General features: G+C 42.9%; 1 protein-coding gene across 5 annotated transcripts in view; it reads left to right on the top strand.

The window, feature by feature from the left end:
- The window catches only part of Nos1ap (nitric oxide synthase 1 adaptor protein), a 298,049-nt gene that overhangs the window by 188,493 nt on the left and 91,276 nt on the right, over window positions 1-18,280 (top strand). For all 5 annotated transcript variants that reach the window (XM_010616917.2, XM_010616926.2, XM_010616908.2 and 2 more), the window contains one exon: window positions 8,956-9,048. In XM_010616917.2, coding sequence (XP_010615219.1) covers window positions 8,956-9,048 — 93 coding nt within the window. The remainder of the gene's footprint in view (window positions 1-8,955; window positions 9,049-18,280) is intronic.

The following is an 18,280-nucleotide window of genomic DNA, read 5'->3' as shown; positions in this document are numbered from 1 at the left end:
TATAATTATATAAGGGGTATGTGGTTTGTAGCTTTGGTGTCTGTGGAGGGGGTTGCATGGGCCCAATCCCCCTAGATATGGAGGGGACCGTACTTGTTTTTAATGTGCTGTGAGAGACAGTAGAGGCAAAGGCAAGCTGAAAGCAGTAGTGGTGCTCATCTTGCTTCATAAATCACCCCCTTTGGGCCCTTAGTGGTGTGGGTTGCTGTTCAGCTCCCCAGGACCTGTCAACATGCTCCCAGTCAGAAAAGACGATGATGGTTGTATTCTACCACCCGTCTCTTCTCTTTAGGGAGCAGCCGCCACTTCTGAGTACACAGCCTTGAATCGCCTGTGCTGGAGGCTGCCACTGCCTTCCATCTGAGGGCCAATTTAATTTTCCCTTTTCCATCATACTGGTCTCTTGATACTGTGAAAATGCCTCTCACCCACAGAACATCTGTGTTTGGACGAGCCTCTCTCCACCTTCTCAGTGTTCCAAACAGCGATGAACTTGGTTGCTTCCTGCCACTCACAAGGCCCTTTTACCATGTTTTTACCTCATTGGTGTTTTAGACCCTTGACAATTCACATATGTCCCTGGGTGTGGAAGCAACAATGGAAATGAAGGCAGACAGTGTAATTAGTGTGGGAAGGAATTTGGGGGGGAATTGAGGCTTTCTTTTGAGAAGTGTGGAAATATTCCTGACTCTGTAAAGTTAATTTCTTCCTCATCTTCTAGCTTCCTGTTTTAAGATGAGGGTCAGAGACATGTGAAAGAGTTTATTAAACATGTCTTGAATGAATGACAGAGAGAATGAATAATCTTATTTTGTGGAGCCAGGATTCTGGGCTGGTGAAAAAGACAGATGTTGGGCAACAGAGAAAGCACAGAGCTGAGTGTCAGGAGGTGTAGGTTCAGGGCTGGGGCTTCTGCTGATGGACCTGGGGAAACCTTTCACAGTCCTTGGGGCCCTGGCTTCTGTGTCTGTGTGGTGAAAAGCTCGGCTGACATTTGTGATCCCAAATGTTTCAAACACAAGGATCCCTCTAAAATGTTTTTGATGAAACATTTCAGACATACACAACAACATGTGAAAACCAGATACCTGCCACCCAGCAGAATTCCCTTCCAGGGCAATCATGGTGATTTTAGCAATCCTGGATTTAGAAAGTGGATGACAGCAAACTGTAGAGATGCTTTTGTAGGAATTAGTATTTTAGTTGTTTCAATAATAGCTACTCTTAAAAGATAGTACATAAACTTAGTATAGTGGTGCCTGCCTGTAATCCCAGCTACTAGGAAGGCTGAGGCAGGAAGATCCTGGGATTGAGGCCAGTCTGAGCAACATAGAGAAACTACATCCACTTTGTAGGAATGTGAATGAATCTTGAGACCATAGTACTATATGAAATAAACCAGTCAAAAAATTGGTATCACGTGGTTTCTCGCAACGTATCACGTGGGCTCTTTGTGAGACTGAAATAGAAATAATTTAAAGAGCTAAGAAAGACAGAGATAGACTGTAAAATGAAGGAAGGAGGGAGGGAAAGAGGGAAGGAGGAAGAGGACAGTAAGAATAAAAGTGATCAAGATATGAAATGTAGATGTATCAAACCCTGGATCATAAACTTATACAAGTAAAACATTTTTAAAAGATAATAAAAATAGTTTACATATGAGCAAGATATATTCAGTCTTAGACAGTTCTTAATGCAAATGAAAATGTGTACTATGTCCATCAACAGATGAATGGATAAAGAAACTGTGGTAATTTTACACGATGGAGGACTACTCCACCATGAAGAAGGGTAAACTTGCATCATTTTTAGGAAAATGTATGTACCTGAAACCATAATGTCAAGTGAAATAGAGCAGACCCACAACCTTAAATATCACCTTATATGACAAACCCAAGGTATAAATAAAGAGCAAAATAAAGGGTAATCGAACATGGGGAGATCTTTTTCAAATGAGAAGGGAATCAAGAATGGGGGGATGGGAAGTGGGGGGAGGAGATGAAAAGTGGAATGTAAGTGTGTGTAAATGTGTCCATTCTGCACCCGGAATGTGAACACTCTGAACTACAAACGTGCTAATGCAAAAATTTATAAAGAAACCAAAGAATTATTAAATGATCTTTTTGTAGTACATTTCCATGGCCTAGAGTAGTGTTTCAGAGTAGTGTGATCTATATTAACACTTGCATTTTAAGAAAAAGCCAACTTTTGCCTTACTCCACATCGACTGGATGAATGTTTCTGAGGGTTGGGTCTGAGAGTCTTTTTCTTTTTTTAATCAGGTATTCCAAATGGGTTTAGAACTTAAATTTTAGATCTCCTTGGTCTGCAAACCTGAGCTATACTATAATTCTATACCACACAAGGACTCTGAATATTTCTTTAAAAAGTAGCTTCTCTGTAGAGTTTTTGTCTAGCATATGCAAGGCCCTGGTTTGATCCCCTGTACCAAAGAGGAAAAAAAACTTCTATGGTTCCTTTAAAGTATTTTTTTGCTTGGTGGTTTTATTTATTTTCAGTAATTTGCCTACTGCTGACATGTTACTGGGGGGCTGAGGTTGGTACATGTAAAATAAACTTTTCTATCCAGCCTTTTCCAAAATCCTCGTAGATATTCTAGAATTCAAATTCAGCACCAACTTTGATCTCGGTCTTGCTAGCATTTCCGAGGCTCCTCATCAAGTCCGCAAGCTGCTCCTGAGTGTCAGGACTGCAGTGGCTGTGGTACTCTGTCCCCCAGGTTCTGTTTCCAGAGATAAAGGAGCTGGAAGGGTGGGAAGCTGGGATGCCCAGAATAGAAGTTGATTGGCGTGAACATTCCTCATTCCCCCTTACTCTACCGATAATGGCCGCTCACATCGATTCATCTGAAGAAGTATGTATCCAGCAATGTGCTATGGGGTATGGACCATTTAAAGAGAATCTGGTCTGAAATTTGTTGTCATGTGGTTTGGAACCCAAGCTTTAGTAGCATGTCGGTTAATTAACTTCTAAAAGTCTTACTTTGCCCTATCTTGGGCTTCATGAACAACTGTGATCAGCCATGTTCATTAATGTATTTGACCTTTGTTTATCACCTTCCTGTGCCTTCTGTTATCTTCTTGGGTACACATACAGGTGAGGCATATTTCTTGCTCTCGAGGAGAAGTAAGTGAACATCTAGTAGACAGGAAGTGATGATAGAGGCTTGTAGTGGGTGTCAGAGCCCAGCAATGGAGGAGTGAGGATAAGGGAAGGGGGTTTGACTTGGAAGGCCTTGCTGTGCAGAAGCCTTGTGAATACTTTAGTAATAGGCAAGTGCTCCCCAGTGGGTGGTGTGAGGAGGGCATCCTGGTCATTAGATTAGTAAACACCGTGACATGGAACTGTGGAAAAGTATAGCGTGTTTGACTGACACTGGGCAGGAGGACTTGCAGAAGTATTCATTTGCAAGTGCAGTTAAAGTGAGTTTGATGAGAGCAGAACTCTGTTACAGTGTTTTCAGATTTTGTATCTTTTTTTTTATTGCTGTGAAGAATACATAGCATAAAACTTAGCATTTTTCTTCCTTACTTTTCTTACTGCTGAGACAGAATACCTGAACCCCAAGGTTAAAAGAAAGAAAGGTTTATTTTGGCTCACAGTTTGTAGAGGTTTCAGTCCCTAGTCAGCTGGGTCCAAGGCAGGCGGCATGGCAGAGGGGCATTGCAGAGGAGAAACAGTCCATGGCAAGTAGACAAGTGAAGGTACATTAGCCCTCTTTCTGTCCCTTGTGTTTTATGTAGGCTGCCTGCCTTAGAGCAAGGGTAGCATCCACACCCTTAATCCTAGCCAGAACTATGCCAAACCCATCAGTTGCCTGAGTTTGTCATCACACACATCCTTGACCCCAACGTCACCCACTCTAGATCCAGCCGCCTCTGAAAGCCCCTCCCTATGACTGCATGAGGCTTTGGAGGGGGACCTCTAGACACAAGCTGTAGCACATTTTAATTAGTTAGTTAATTAATTAATTTTGCAGTCCCAGGAATTGAACCTAGGGCCTTAACATGAGGAGCTGAATCCCCAGCCCACATTTTATATATTTTTTAAATTTTGAGACAAGGTTTTGCTAAGTCTCTGTGTTGCCCAGGGTGGGCTCAGATCTTCAGCCCTTCTGCCTCCGCCTAACAAAGTGCGAGGATTACAGGTGGCCACAACCACACCTAGCTCATCCTAATCATTTTTAAATGTATAGTTGTATGGCATTAAATGTAGCCACATTGTTGTGTAACACAATCACCACCATCCATCTCTAGAATCTTTTTAAAACCTAAACTCTGTACCTGTTAAACTCCGTACCTCCCTGGAATTCACTATACTTACTTATCTGTGATTTTGACATCAGGTACCTCATGAAAGTAGAATGGTAAAATGTTTTTTCTTTTATGACTGTCTTATTTCATTTAGTATAATATCTTCAGACTTCATCCATGTTGAATCATGTGTCAAAATTTCCTTTTTTGGGGTTGCTTAATATTCCGGTATTATGTGTAGGATTACATACCTGTAATGTGTGTCTATTCATCTGTTGACATTTGGGTTACATCCACCTTTTGGATTTTGTGAATAATGTTGTTATGAACATGGCTTTGCTCAGACTCTGTATCTTTTTATGTAATTCATTAAACTTTCACCAGGTGCAAAAGACTTCTTGCAAACCCTTTCCATGATAGTTCCTTTGGTGGAGGTGCTCACTGTTTTGTTTTCACTCATGAAACCATGGCTACAGGCAGAGTATGATTAAGATGCCCAGTGGCATTGCCAGAATCTACTTTTAAATTTTCGGTGATCATTTGCAAGATACAAAGCCATGGGCTGTTCTAGGAGCACAGCTGAACAGAAGTCGAGGACTTGCTGAGCAGTGGCATCACTGTCTGCCTTTGCAGACAGATTGCTCTCCTCTTGGACAAGTCGAGTCTGAAGCCCTGGCTCATGGAGAGGCTGTGGCTCCCATCTGTGCACTGTGGGGACAGTGGGAAAGAACTGTTATAGTTAAGAACAAGGGAATCTGAAGCAGGCAGGAGAGGGCACCACTCACCAAATTATTTGTAGCCAAATGACTGAGGTATGAAGATACCTGAGAAAAAGTATATTTTGGTTAAACTCAGCTATCATACGTGGATTCTTCCAGAAACTACACCTTATGAAAATAGACTGTTAAGTGTGTGTGTAACATCTGACACTCTTGCCCCAGGCTCTAAGGAAATAACTGTTGCTTCTGTTTCTGCAGTTGGGCCTCAAGCCCAGGGTGAGGATGTCTCCTTCCTAGGCTGCCCATCTCTGCTATTTCTCCCAGGCCCTGCTGCAGACCTTCTGTATCCTCTCCTTGGGTATCCAGTGTCTGGGACTGAGCCCTAGAGTGAACAGGCGGTTCTGGGAATCAGGAGATGCTCAGGAGCCAGGCTGCTGGTCTGGAAGCAGATCTTCCACTTCTAGCGAATGTCTTGCTCATGTTGCTTGTTGAGTGTTTACTCCTGGCTGCTGTCGGAGCCCCCCCTCGCCTTCCCTCCCTGGGTCTCACTGATTGGCACAGCACTAGAGCGCGAGGACCACCATTTCAGTACAAGGCCCAAGGCTTTGTTTGTGAACCTTGAACACTTCCCTTGGTCTTTCCCATCCGTGCCTGGCATACCAGGAGTTGTACTCTTTCTTTTGTTCTCTCCAAAGTCAGGTCCTGTAGGGCTTAATCTCTTTTTGCTGGTGGAGCTCTGAGCAGCAAAGCAAATGCACCAGAACATCCTGGCCACAGTGGGTGGAGGGCCAGGCATGTTGGTGCATACTCTGGGGCTGGCATGGGTCTTGGGGAAGGTTGGCATGAACAATAGATGGTGGCACCGGCAGTCCTGTTTGTTCTTTAGCCTCTGGCAAAGCCTGAGCAGATTGGAATCCTGTCCCAAGGAACACAGCTGCTTCCTCCTGAGCCGGCTTGCCCAGCCAGCAGTGCACCTCAGAGTGGCACACTGTGGGCAGGAGGACATGGCCCTGAGAGCTCCTTCTCTCCTCTGCTCCCCTAGTTACTCCATTACTGCTCCCCTTCTTCCCACACCCCCAGTGAACATGATAGCACGGTTGTCTAAGTGAAGTGTAAATGCCATGTAAACATATGGCTTAATGGTAAATATTTAAGCATTTTTAGACACTTGATTCTCTTTCATGGCCAGAGTTTCTAAGAGGAGTGCAGTTAAACTCTGATTGTGACATTGGAAAGGATTTGGGGCATGAGGAGGCAGGTGGAGTAGATGCGGAGTGTGACCCACTTGAGAGCCCTTGTCGGCAGCACTCAGGGAGTCCTGGCAACTGTGATGGGACCTGGCAGCCTGTTACTGCCTCTCTTGCCCTTCTGCATTTTGAAAGACTGCAGAGCATTCCACCAGCTGTCATGAGGAGCACCTGAGTTGTCACTGTCACTGAGATTGTGGGAGAAAATCGGGTCATACTTTTCTGTGTTGTCACTGTTACCCATTGATCCTGTAGCCGCCATCTGGGTATATATGCGTGGTGATCAAGTTAGAGGCTGCTTTCAGCTTCAAAGGGAACATGTAGTTGCATTTCGAGTTTCTAAGATGAAGGTTTTAAAAGATGTGGCCAAGCTTGTCAAAACACTTAACTGTAGAAACAGCTAAGGTTCCAAGTACACTAGCAAGGAGCTGGCTGGGCACTTCTTGCCAGGCTTGGTTGAGGGATCTTGATTACAAGAGGGTCCCATAGAGAGTGAAACCAGCAGGGAGGTGGCACAAATGAGAGGTATGGGCAGCCCTAAGATTCTTCTGAATACAAGGCATTTAAGGGTCTGGTTTAGCAGGCAGTTTATTCTCTAAAACCGGGATTGGGAAGAATGATGTGCCTTGGAAAGAGCTAGATGCTTAATATTTTTGCTTTCATTTTGTTGCTAGAAGGAAAGAAGGAAGTGTGTAGAGCATGTGAGGGTAGTGTACTGGGACTGAAGATGCGGAAACATCTGAGGAGTGACTTGTCTGGGCAGGTTTGGTCCTCCTCTGGGTGTTTTCAGATATTTATGCTCTTTAAGTTCACCGGAGTTCACTGGAATGCCCCCTTCTGCAGGAGCAGCCTGATTTAGCAACGTGTGCAGGAGGTGTTAATGGAAACTCAAGTGTGTATGGTCTGGAAAGGTGGCTGTTCACCTCTCTCAGTAGACACAGACCACAGTCAGCCCGTCCACAGTGCAGTGCTGCTTCTCCACCCAGAGGTCACTTCCGTTCACCCAGCACTGCTGCTGTAGTACAAGGCTGCAGTCAGGGTGACACACTGTCAGGCAGTCCCCAAGTATGTGCTCATCAGACCTGACTCCAGCCTTCAGTGCTCAAGTCACTGACCTGGAGGGAGTGTGCTAAGTGGCCAAGGCCCTGTCTGAAGGCAAACTCCATCATAGAGAACTTTCCTCTCTCTCCCTCTCCCCCCCTCTTTCCCCTCTGTCTCCCTGTTTCCCTCTCTCTCTTTCTCTCAGCTTTGGGTCCCAGGCTGAGACTGACCTGTGCTTTGCTCCCTGTCTCTGTATTTGCTCTGCCTTCCTCCAGGCCTCCTTGGCAAAATGGAGAACTGTGGACAGGGTGGAGTGAACGAGATGGAGAGGTGAGCACCAGACTGGGAGTGATGCAGCTTGTGAGCACCTGGAAACTCAAATGAGCTGTGATCTGGAGCCTTCCCTGACAGCGTAAAGATATTTCACCCCTGTTAGCAGGTTGTGTCCTTGTCTATGTGCAGCAGCCAGCCGGCAGGCCTCAACACCAACTGTGTACAGCAGAATAAGAACAGCAGAGACTTCAGGCTTTCAGTAGAGGGGTAGACTGCAGACAGTAGACAACTTTAGATCAGAGGGTCAAAGGCATGGCCAAAGGAAGAAGGGTCTGGATTTCTGACGATATTTTCAAAGTGGCCTATGTTTTCATCATGCCCACATTCCAACTAGAAATAATTAGGTTTCAGAAGCACAGCCAAGGAGCTAGGTGCTTCTGACATAGTCCAAGAAGGCCTTGAATATAAAGGGTCTCAGAGAAGAGAGGCTGTGGGTTGGTCCAGAGTCCTGGGTTACTTATTTTTTAGTCTACATCTCAGATGTCTGAGTAGAAAGTTTTTCCTGGTAAATTTTCTAGGTGGCAATACTAAGATAGGAACTAGGTGGAGATGGTTTTAATAAACTGGAGAAGTGCTCAGAATAAAGTTCACTAAGGAAAATGCAGAATTAGATCACCAGTTATGAAGAGAGACTAAAAATGTGCAAATGTAACCTAAAGATTTTGTGTTGGGGATGAGGCAGACATTCTTTGGCAGGGCAGAGCTGTGGTAAATGTGAACTCACAATAGAGGGGCTGTTAGATCCTTTACGATTTCCATTGGTCAGATCCTTGCTAGATTACCCTTCACCCCCAAATATTCAGGGTGATAGAACTATGGGTAGACTTGGAGACTGACCCATAGGCAAAGAAATTTGAAAACTGAACTTGTAGAGAATAACTTAGAATTCAAAATTACTTTTTCATATCTTCACTGGGGATGTATGGCGTTCCAGCCAAATTTGGTTAGATACAAGGAGACTTTAGATGAGAATCATTAGATGGTAGAATGAGTTACTGCTATATGTTAATGAGTTTTCCACAGTAGGCTGTGTTTTAGTTGTATTAGGATGGACAGATTAAGTCCATCTCATTAGTATGTTTTAGATGTATTTCTCAGTTCTAGTTGATGGTTGGATGGTGGAATTGATGATCAACCAGGGTTCTTGTAACCTAGAGATTGCCTAAGCCTCTGGCTGCAGACATCCGTGTCGTCCTTTCACATCTCTGAGGTGCTCTCTATGCCCAGAACTGCACCAGCTCCCTAGGCCTGTGTGTGACCATCTTTGGCAAGTGAGCTAGCTGGGGCCCTGCAGATGTGTTGACCTAATCCAATTTTACCTCTTTGTTCTCTTCTCTGCAGTATGAGTTTAAAGCCAAAAACATCAAGAAGAAGAAAGTGAGCATTATGGTTTCAGTGGATGGAGTGAAAGTGATTCTGAAGAAGAAGAAAAAGGTAAGTGCTCTGAACCTGAAATTGTGTGAAGAGGGAAGTGGGAAAGTCAGGCATGGGGTGCCTTTTCCTTCTGGAACATTCTCTAGACTGGTTCCTTACCTGGTGAGATTTTCTGTTTTGGTCACCAACAGTGTTGACAGGTACAGCTGGAGCAGATGGTGAGGCAGGGGCATATGGCCTGGTTAGACAATTGCTCAGCCCTAGCTTCCCACGAATGGCTCATCTCCCATCATCCTCATGTTCTTCTTCATTTTGACACCTTTACCTTTGAGTCTTGACCATGGGAAATACTTCAAGTGATACACGTCAAGCACCTCAATCTGAAATCTAGAATATTCCCAAATCTGTAACTGTTGGGGTATCATGTTGTCTCTCAAAACAGTTCAGGTTTTGGAGAATCTCAGTGATCCTCAAGTGAACTATACAAATATTAGAGGCAAATGACATGAGTTGGCAAATAATTAGAGGGTTCTGGGTGGGCAAATGGGGCAAGTTGGCTGGTTACATGACAGGAATGCTCCCTGAGCTCAGCTCCCTGACAACAGATAGCCCCGTTGTGCTCACGGTGGCCTTGCTGAGCAAATGCTCTTCCCGGGTTCTGACTGCTGTCCCACCTCAGAGCACACGCACTACAGACTGATATGATCACAATTTACTTTCAGTTAGATAACTAAGGCCTGCTGTTCTGGGAGTTATTCCATCTCTTCCAAATAACCTAGTATTCCTCTGATGTCATCCACTATGGAATGACTTCATGGATTTGCTCTAGGGAACAATCTTTTTATCCATCTCCGTCTCTCCTATGCACACCATACATGGTGGTCTCCCTGTTCCACATGTGAGAAACAGGTCAGATGACTCAGGCAGCAGAATGCTGAGGTGACACCTGGAGAAGAAGCTGCCCCCACCCCCCTGTACATGAAAGCTAAGGTGAAGTGGCATCTTCCTGAAGGAGGCCAGGGATTTATTTTGTGGCTCACTTTGAAATTCTATGGTGGGGAAATCTCCAGTGTTCACCCTGTTGCTGAACCAGGATGGAGGTGACCCAGCAGGTTTTTGCTGGGCCAGGTTGGGAAAGAGGAGCCTCCAGTTTTGCTTCCTCCACGCACGTTTGGTGTCCATGTCAGGGCTGTGGCTGTGATTTGGATAATGCCTTTAATCACAGTGTGCATTTTCTACTGCCTCTGCCAGATGAATGCATATTAGTAGCAATCAGCCTTTTTGTCATTATGTTCCCATGTGACAGTCCTCTGGTATCTGAGTGTGTTCCCACCACACTCACACATGCTTTCTCTCTTTCTCTGTGTGCAGAGTTGGGAATGAGAGTAGGCAAGCCATAGTGTAATTGTACAATTTTCTCCCAGGCACTGGAATAGGCAGCAAATGTCACTACTGGAATCATGATTAGGTTAAGTGATGACACTCTTGCCAGCTTGTCATGGGTGTAGCAACAATCTTGGCTCATAATCATCCTTAAGGCTGTGGTACCATAGACAGCCTGACATTCCCTACTGTGCTGGCACGACCGATTGGGGAAATGTGGACTAGTCTTCAGATAGCTGGTTTTCACTGGGTCAGTGTGATGTGCTGGGAGGACCCCTTGGCTCAGATGAGAAGACCCACTCCAGCCTGTATCCTCTGAGCAGGTTATTTTGCCTCCCTGAGTTTTGCCTATAAATGAAGGTTTGGATTGGGTGATCATTTTAACTTCTAGTTCACATTACTTTAAACCAGCTCTAGAACTGCGCTTTTTAATGCATTGTATACATCTAAGTTACTTTATGTAGTCAGGTCTTTGGGAACCTACTGGGATATAGAGAAAGACTCCAGAGGTTGAGCTGGTTGCTGTTTTATTCTCTTCCAATCTTCTAGGCTAGGAGGGGACCCTCTGAGGTCACACTTCCCAAAGCTGCCACCTGGCTTCTCTCTTCATGCTATCTATCAGTATTCCCTGGGGGTTTGTTTTCTTAATGAGGAGAGAAGTGTGTTTGTGGGGAGCCGCTGCCCTCTGAGGCAGGGACCATCTTTGTGAGCCTTTTTTGTAAGGGCTTCACCACACATCTGGTAGATGTAGAATGTCTTCAGGGGTTGTGGCTATTGGCAGCTGGATGAATGATCTTTATTTGTGTGTGATTATGTCATTAAATACTATTTAGTATTCAGCAGCAATGTATTTGTTACTTTGAATGATCACATGCTCCTCCCTTTTTTTTTCTCTTGTCAATCTGTCAGTTTAACAAACAAGAATCAGAGCCTTTCCCATGCAGAGAAAGGCTTCAACAGACATTAGATAGAAGTAGAAGGGCTTGCTCAGGTGATTCTGATCTTCAGGTGCATACTACTAATCCTTGCAGTAGCCAGATATATTATAATCATCTCATTGAGATATAAAAACCATCGTTTTTGGTTATATTAACAAGTATCTAAAAATGTTCTCTTCTTGACCTGATGCCATCATATAATGAATCACAAATTCCTTCCGAATGTGTAGCGAGACCCATTTACTAAGATAATTAGCTCTGCTCTGATAGGTCTCAATCAGAGCACTTTGTTCAACTGCCAAGTATAGGCCCAAGTGGTTATCTTCTCTGTGTACACAGTAATGATCATTACAATTCTGGAATCATACCATAGCACCATTTGCTAGGGTGTGGAGTCCTGAATAAGAAAGATTAGTCTTGAGCTTCGTTCAGGGCTTTTTCTACTAAAGGGTCTCATAAACCAGCAACTGTTGGAATCCCCTAAGACAATGGTGGCAAATCTATGTCACGCGTGCTGCAGCGGGCTGTTTGTATCACTGGAAGCCCTAAAACATCAGCCACCACTGCCTCATGATGATATTCTACAAAGACTGTTTCCTAGGATGTGTGTAGGAGATATATGTGAGTATTAGATATGGACCCTTTCTAGCAAAATTATTATTATTATTATTATTATTATTATTATTATTATTATTTTGATACTGGGGATCAAACTTAGGACCTTGTATTTTCAAGGCAGGTGGCAGAACCACTGAGCTAAATCCCCGGCCCCAAAATTAATTATTTCAGTGGAACCTTATATGTACACTGGGCTATTATATGTGAGTATTAGATATGGACCCTTTCTAGCAAAATTATTATTATTATTATTATTATTATTATTATTATTATTATTTTGATACTGGGGATCAAACTTAGGACCTTGTATTTTCAAGGCAGGTGGCAGAACCACTGAGCTAAATCCCCGGCCCCAAAATTAATTATTTCAGTGGAACCTTATATGTACACTGGGCTATTACAGCTCTTAGAAAATTGCATTCAAGTTTTTCTTCATTTTGGTTTTGTTTTGGTGCTGGAGATTGAACCCAGAGCTTCAGGCATGCTAATAAACACATGCAATATCACTGAACTGTGTCCTCAGCCTAGCATTAGCATCATTTATCTCTTTCTCCCATAGCTTGTGAGCTTTTAGGGGAGAAGGAGCATGTCCTCTCTGTTTATATTTATCTGTTGGGAAGGTGGAAGGAGAGAAGGAACAAACTGATGGAAGCAGTTACACTAAGGAGAATAGTTATAATAGCTGGCACTGATATTGAGCACCTACCGTTTTCTAGCTTTGTTTGATGCACTATATACTTACTAAATCCTTATACATCCCACAAAGTAGATATAATTCTTAGGCTTACTTTGTGAAAGAAGACTGAACAACTTGCCCAAAATTTCAAGTCCCGTCAGTGGTGAAGTCAAGGCAAATTAGGGTTCAAACCAGGTCTATTTGCTCAAATCCCAGTCAGGTTCTATCTGTTATTATGTTGCTCTGTGTGTGTGTGTGTGTGTGTGTGTGTGTGTGCGCATGTGTGTGTGCGCATGTGCACTATTCTCTTAACTCCTTAAGATAAATTCTACACTATAGAAAATGTCTCATTAATAAATCCAGGATCTGTATTTTCTAACTTACACTCTATTGCAGGAGACTATTCTCTCACCCAGGCAATACGGTTAGTTACTATGGAATCACAGAGCTCAAGTCTAACTGAGCAAGTAAAAGAAGCACTCAGGATTATAGAGCCAGAATTTAGGAAATGGAATTTAAGAAATGACCTGGTCTGAGCACTGAATTGATTGGATACAGGAACAGAAGATAAGAGTGGTACCATGTCTCTGCCTGGGTTACCTAGCTGGTTACTGATAGGGTCAAAGTGAATCTGCACCCTAAACTTAGTATAGTCTTTCCACCATGCTGTGCTGCTTGGCCCTCTTTATTTGCTGCTCGTTTTAAAGTGAACATATTCACAGCCGTGTGTATTCCATGTGAAATTCTTGGCACTTCAGTTTTGAAGTGTACTTTATTATATCCTTAAGTTATACCTGAAGGTAGGAGATAGCTTTATTCTTAGTATAATCCTCTTCTACCTAGAAGCATGGAGAACTTGTCAAGCTTAGTTTACATAACCTTTGCAAGGTTTTCTTATTTTTATTTTAAGGAAATCACCATTGCTGTCAGATGTGTGGATAATGCTGCATGGACAATGCTGCATGGATATTGGCCAAATTTGCAGACCATGAAACATACTTATTTTTGATGATTTGCATTAGGGTAATAAATAAATGTCAGTACAGATTCCTCCTCTACTTTTGGTTTCCTAGGGAAGGGCTTCAAAAAGCCATATCCATTTCCAGCTTCCGGAAGAAGGCAGGAGCACTGTGGTCATTATTCCAGACTCTCTGTTCTTGAGTTGGTGCTGTTCCAGGCAAACCTACCTGAGCCAGTTCCCACATAATATTCTCTGCCAGCACGTTTGAGAATTACAGAATGTCTGTGAATTTCCACGGAGAACTTGACATCTCCCCTTAATAGATGAAGGAAAGGGAAGGTCCTAGGATAGTGGCAACAAATCTTTTTGAGCTTTCCATGATAACCAGCTGGCTGAGGTATGCATGTGGTAGGTTCACCACCACTGTCCTATAACAAGGATGTGCTTACCACATTTAGAGGGCTTACAAAAATGCATACAGCAAGCAGTGTGCCTTTATTCCCTTCCTCTTATGCAAGCAGAATGATTCTAGGCAGTGGGCAGCGGGAGACGTGGATTTCATTGCTTGCAGTACCAAAGGGACATGGGGTCTAGATGTAGAAGAGATGGGTTTTACTCGCCACTGGACTCAGTGGTCTTGGGGGGAAATAAGTTATCCTTGAGCCTCAGTGTTAAGCTTTAAAGTGGAGGTCAATTTTAATAATGTAAAGGTCCTTCCTTAAAGGACTTAAGACTTAAGACTCTTTCTCCACATCAACTGAGAAACTTCTGAGAATCACAAATGAAATGAGTGAAAATGACTTTCCTTTGTCACTTTCCATGTTAGTCGGAGAAGCAGGCGCCACGACAGTGATAAAGGCCTGGGGAATAAAATAAGGAGGCAGCCTGAGAACAGCAGGGACAACTGTCAGCTTTCTGGCCAATTATGAGTCCTCACCAGGACCTACTGTGTTCCTCTATCTCAAGAGGTAGGGCCAGACCAGTGTATTTTAAAACAATTATCTACATATCTATGTATTTACATATCTACACACACACACACACACACACGCACACACGCACACCAGGTCTTTGCTCCTGAGAAGATGGAGTAGCTCTACTCTTCCCTATTCCTCCTGTAGTACAATTGAAACTCCTGGACAGTGTGTAATAAAACAAACATCAAAAGAGAGGTGGAGTGAAGAGAGACTGGCTAGGAACCTTAAAATTCCAGGAATTACATAGCTGTGAGTTCCCTGAATTCCCTTGTCACCTTACATATCCTAGACTCAGAACTAAAGAAGCTGGTGACCTAGCTTCCTGTTTGCCAACAGGAACAGACACAAAGCCCTCACTCTCTGTGGCCAAACAAGGAGGAAAAGGACAACCTAAAAAAGGCCAAAAACTTTTAGACAATCACCATTCTTTCAGCCAAACAACACAGAAAATCCTGCCCTCCAGCATGCAGGCCAGTGTGGCTGAGTGGGAAGCCAGACTCCCACCATTGCAGGCTGACATGAGCGGCCCACTGCCTGCCCTGGGTGGCATCAGAGGAGGCTGAGAAGAGCCCTAGGGCTTCCATCCCTGCCAGTTAGTGATACGTATCTCTCCCTGCTGCCCTCATCTCTGTTCCCCTGTGCAGAACCAAGTAGTAATGGTGTTGGATGCTAATGCAGTAATGTATATGCCAGTGAAAGACCCTGGGAGAGCAAGGATAAGTCACTCCTGTCCCACCGGGCCACTGGAAGTCAAAGCAAGCCTAGTGAGAGTTAGAACTGCCACACACACCCAGCAGTCACCAGGAGTCCCTTCCCCCTTAGATATCAAGAGAGGCCAGGTGGGAAGTTGGACATAACTCTTCCCTGACAGTGACAAGTAGCCTCCTCCTCCTTCCCCGGTTTGAGCAGTGTCACAGGATGGTCTTAAAACAGGAAGTTTGACAAATGTCTAGAGTATTATACAATACTCAAAGGTCCAGGTTTCACCATACCAGGAATGGGGAAAACCTCAACTTCAGAGAAAAAAGATAACTAAGAGATAGATGCCAACCCCAGGATGACAGAGATGTTAGAATTACCTGACAACTTTAAGGCAGTAGTCATAAATGCATTTCCATTGCAATCTTGAAATGAATGAAAAAGTAGAAAATCCCAGCAAAGAAACAAAAAAATGAAGAACCAAATGGCAATGTTAAAAGTGGAGAATGCAGTAGCTGAAATAAATTCAGCAGATAGACTCAGTAGCACAGAGTAGGTGCTTTATAAACAGAAACCGAATTGACTTAAAAGTGCAGGCAGAGAGTGTTGTCATGACAATGGAGGTAGCTTGATGTGGTATTTATGTTACAAAGAATTTGACACCAAGTTAAATCATATGTTAAACATTATATCTTGCTGTTTAAACAGTTCCTATGGTAAAAAATTGTATTGTGTTTAAAATAGACATCCAAATATTTAGACTTTAGCCAAAAATTTTTTAATTCATCAGTTGGAAACCAGTCTCTAATGGATAATTTACCAAGGTCATGAGCAGCTAAAGAATGCTATAAACCAATCTTTGCTGTGTTAAGAGTACTGTCATGGCTGGCACATAGGACAGAATGTGTCTTTGTACCATGCTGGCCAGACTGTACCTGATCAGAGATGTAGTTCAGAGTGTCAGGTTTTGAAGGAGAACATTGGCAAGTAACCTGTGTACAAAAATGTCAGCTATGTTAGTAAGAAGTTCTGAAAACATGTTAAATGAGGGAGTTTGCAAAACCTGTGACAATATAAAGAAGATCTGGACAACCAGATGTGGTGATGGATGCCTGTAATCCCAGAGCTTTGCCCCCAATCCTGAACAGCTTATGTTTTTTTTTATTTGTTTGTTTTGTTTTGTTTTTGTGGTACTGGGAATCGAACTCAGGACCTTCTGCTTGCACGGCAGGTGGTGGAACCACTGAGCTAAATCCCTGGCCTTTTATCCTGAGCAATTTAGCAAGATCCTATCTCAGAATAAGAATAAAAAAATAAAAAAGTAAAAGGGCTGGCAATGTAGTTCAGGGTGAAGGCTCTGGGTTCAATCCCCAGTACATGAAGCACACACACACACACACACACACACACACACACACACAAGAAAAAAGAAAAAAAAAAGGTCTACATTTGCTGTATTGATAGATGTAAAGGAGTTCTACTTTTACTTTGGAAAGGGGGATCAGTGTCCTTATTTTGTATTGTTTAAAATAGGTCACTTATATATTTAAATTTTAGAGGTTAGTGAGTAGTAATTATATGAAGGTAGTGTTTAAAGGTTAATTTTTAGTTGTGGCTGATGGTTTGTTGTATGTAAAACAGTGATTGAATTGATTGATATGGGATGCTTGTAAACAAGTCTAAATCCATCTCATGTTTTGGGTGGATATTGAATCAGTATTCAGAGGTCAAATGATCTGTGTGTGCATGTATGTATGTGTGTGTGTGCATGTGGTCACAGTGTTGTGATTGGGTAAAGCTGCTGACAAAATGCTTCTTTTTTTTTCAGCTTTAATTGAGTTTATTGGTACATTTTAGGGATACAGTACAGTTACATTCATTGTTGGGAATTTGTACCTCTACATGACAAGTCTTGGTTCTCATTTTTCCCCTTGTCCCTGCCCTCCCTTCACCTCCTCCTCCCCTCCCCATCTACAAACACTTTATTTCCATCTTTTCATTATCTCACATTTTTTTATTTTCCCTTATTACCCTTCCCCTACCCATCCCACCTTCCCTGCGCCTTTAGCTCCTTTCTTCCCATTTGTAAATGTCAGTAATCTTATTAGGATCTTCTGTATTATTGCAGATTATTCACATCAGAGAAACTATTTGGTATTTACACATGTGTGCCTTATTTATTTCAGTTAGTATATCATCACTATGTATCCATTTTCCTAGGAATGAATCTATTTTCTCATTCTTTATGGCTGAGTAATATCCCATTTTATGGAAAAACCACATCTTCTTTATCCAGTTTCCAACGGATGGGCAAATAGGCTGTTTCCAAGTTTTAGCTATTACAAACTGTGCCGCTATAAACATGGGTGTACATACTTCTCTGTGATATGATTCTTTTAGTTCTTTTAGAAAGATACCCAGCAGGGGGATGGCTGGGTCAAATGGAACCTCCAGTCCAAGCTCTTTGATGTATCTCCATATTGATTTCCATAGTGGTTGAACCAACCTGCACTCCCACCAACAATGGAGAAGGGTTCCTTTCTCCCCACCACCCCGCCAACATTTGTTATTGTGTGATTTCTTGATAGCAGCCATTCTTTGTGGGATGAGGTTAAATCTCAGTGTTGTTTTCTTCTGCATCTCTCGAATGATCAGTGATGTGGAACATTTTTTCATATATTTACTTGCTGCTTTTACTTCTTTGTCTGAGAAATGTCTGTTCATTTCGGATGCCCATTTTTGAATCGGGTCTTTATATTTGGGGGGGCTGATTGTTTTGAGTTCTTTATATATTCTTGATAATAGTCCTTTGTCTGAGGAGCAGCTGGTAAAAATTTTTTCCCACATTGTAGATTGTCTCTTAGTTCTCCTGATGGTTTCTTTTGAAGTATAGGAGCTTTTTAATAAGATGACATCCCAGTTGTTGATTCTATCTGCTAGTTCCCGTGCTACTGAGGATTTGTTCATGAAGTCTTTTCCTATTCCAATGTCTTCCAGAGTTCTGCCTAACTTACCTTCCAGCAAGTTTAATGTTTCTGTT

The sequence above is a fragment of the Fukomys damarensis genome, unplaced genomic scaffold (assembly GCF_012274545.1).
Source record: "Fukomys damarensis isolate Sample0158 unplaced genomic scaffold, DMR_v1.0_HiC HiC_scaffold_19, whole genome shotgun sequence".
NCBI lineage: Eukaryota > Metazoa > Chordata > Mammalia > Rodentia > Bathyergidae > Fukomys > Fukomys damarensis.
This window is presented reverse-complemented; position numbering and strand designations above follow the sequence as displayed.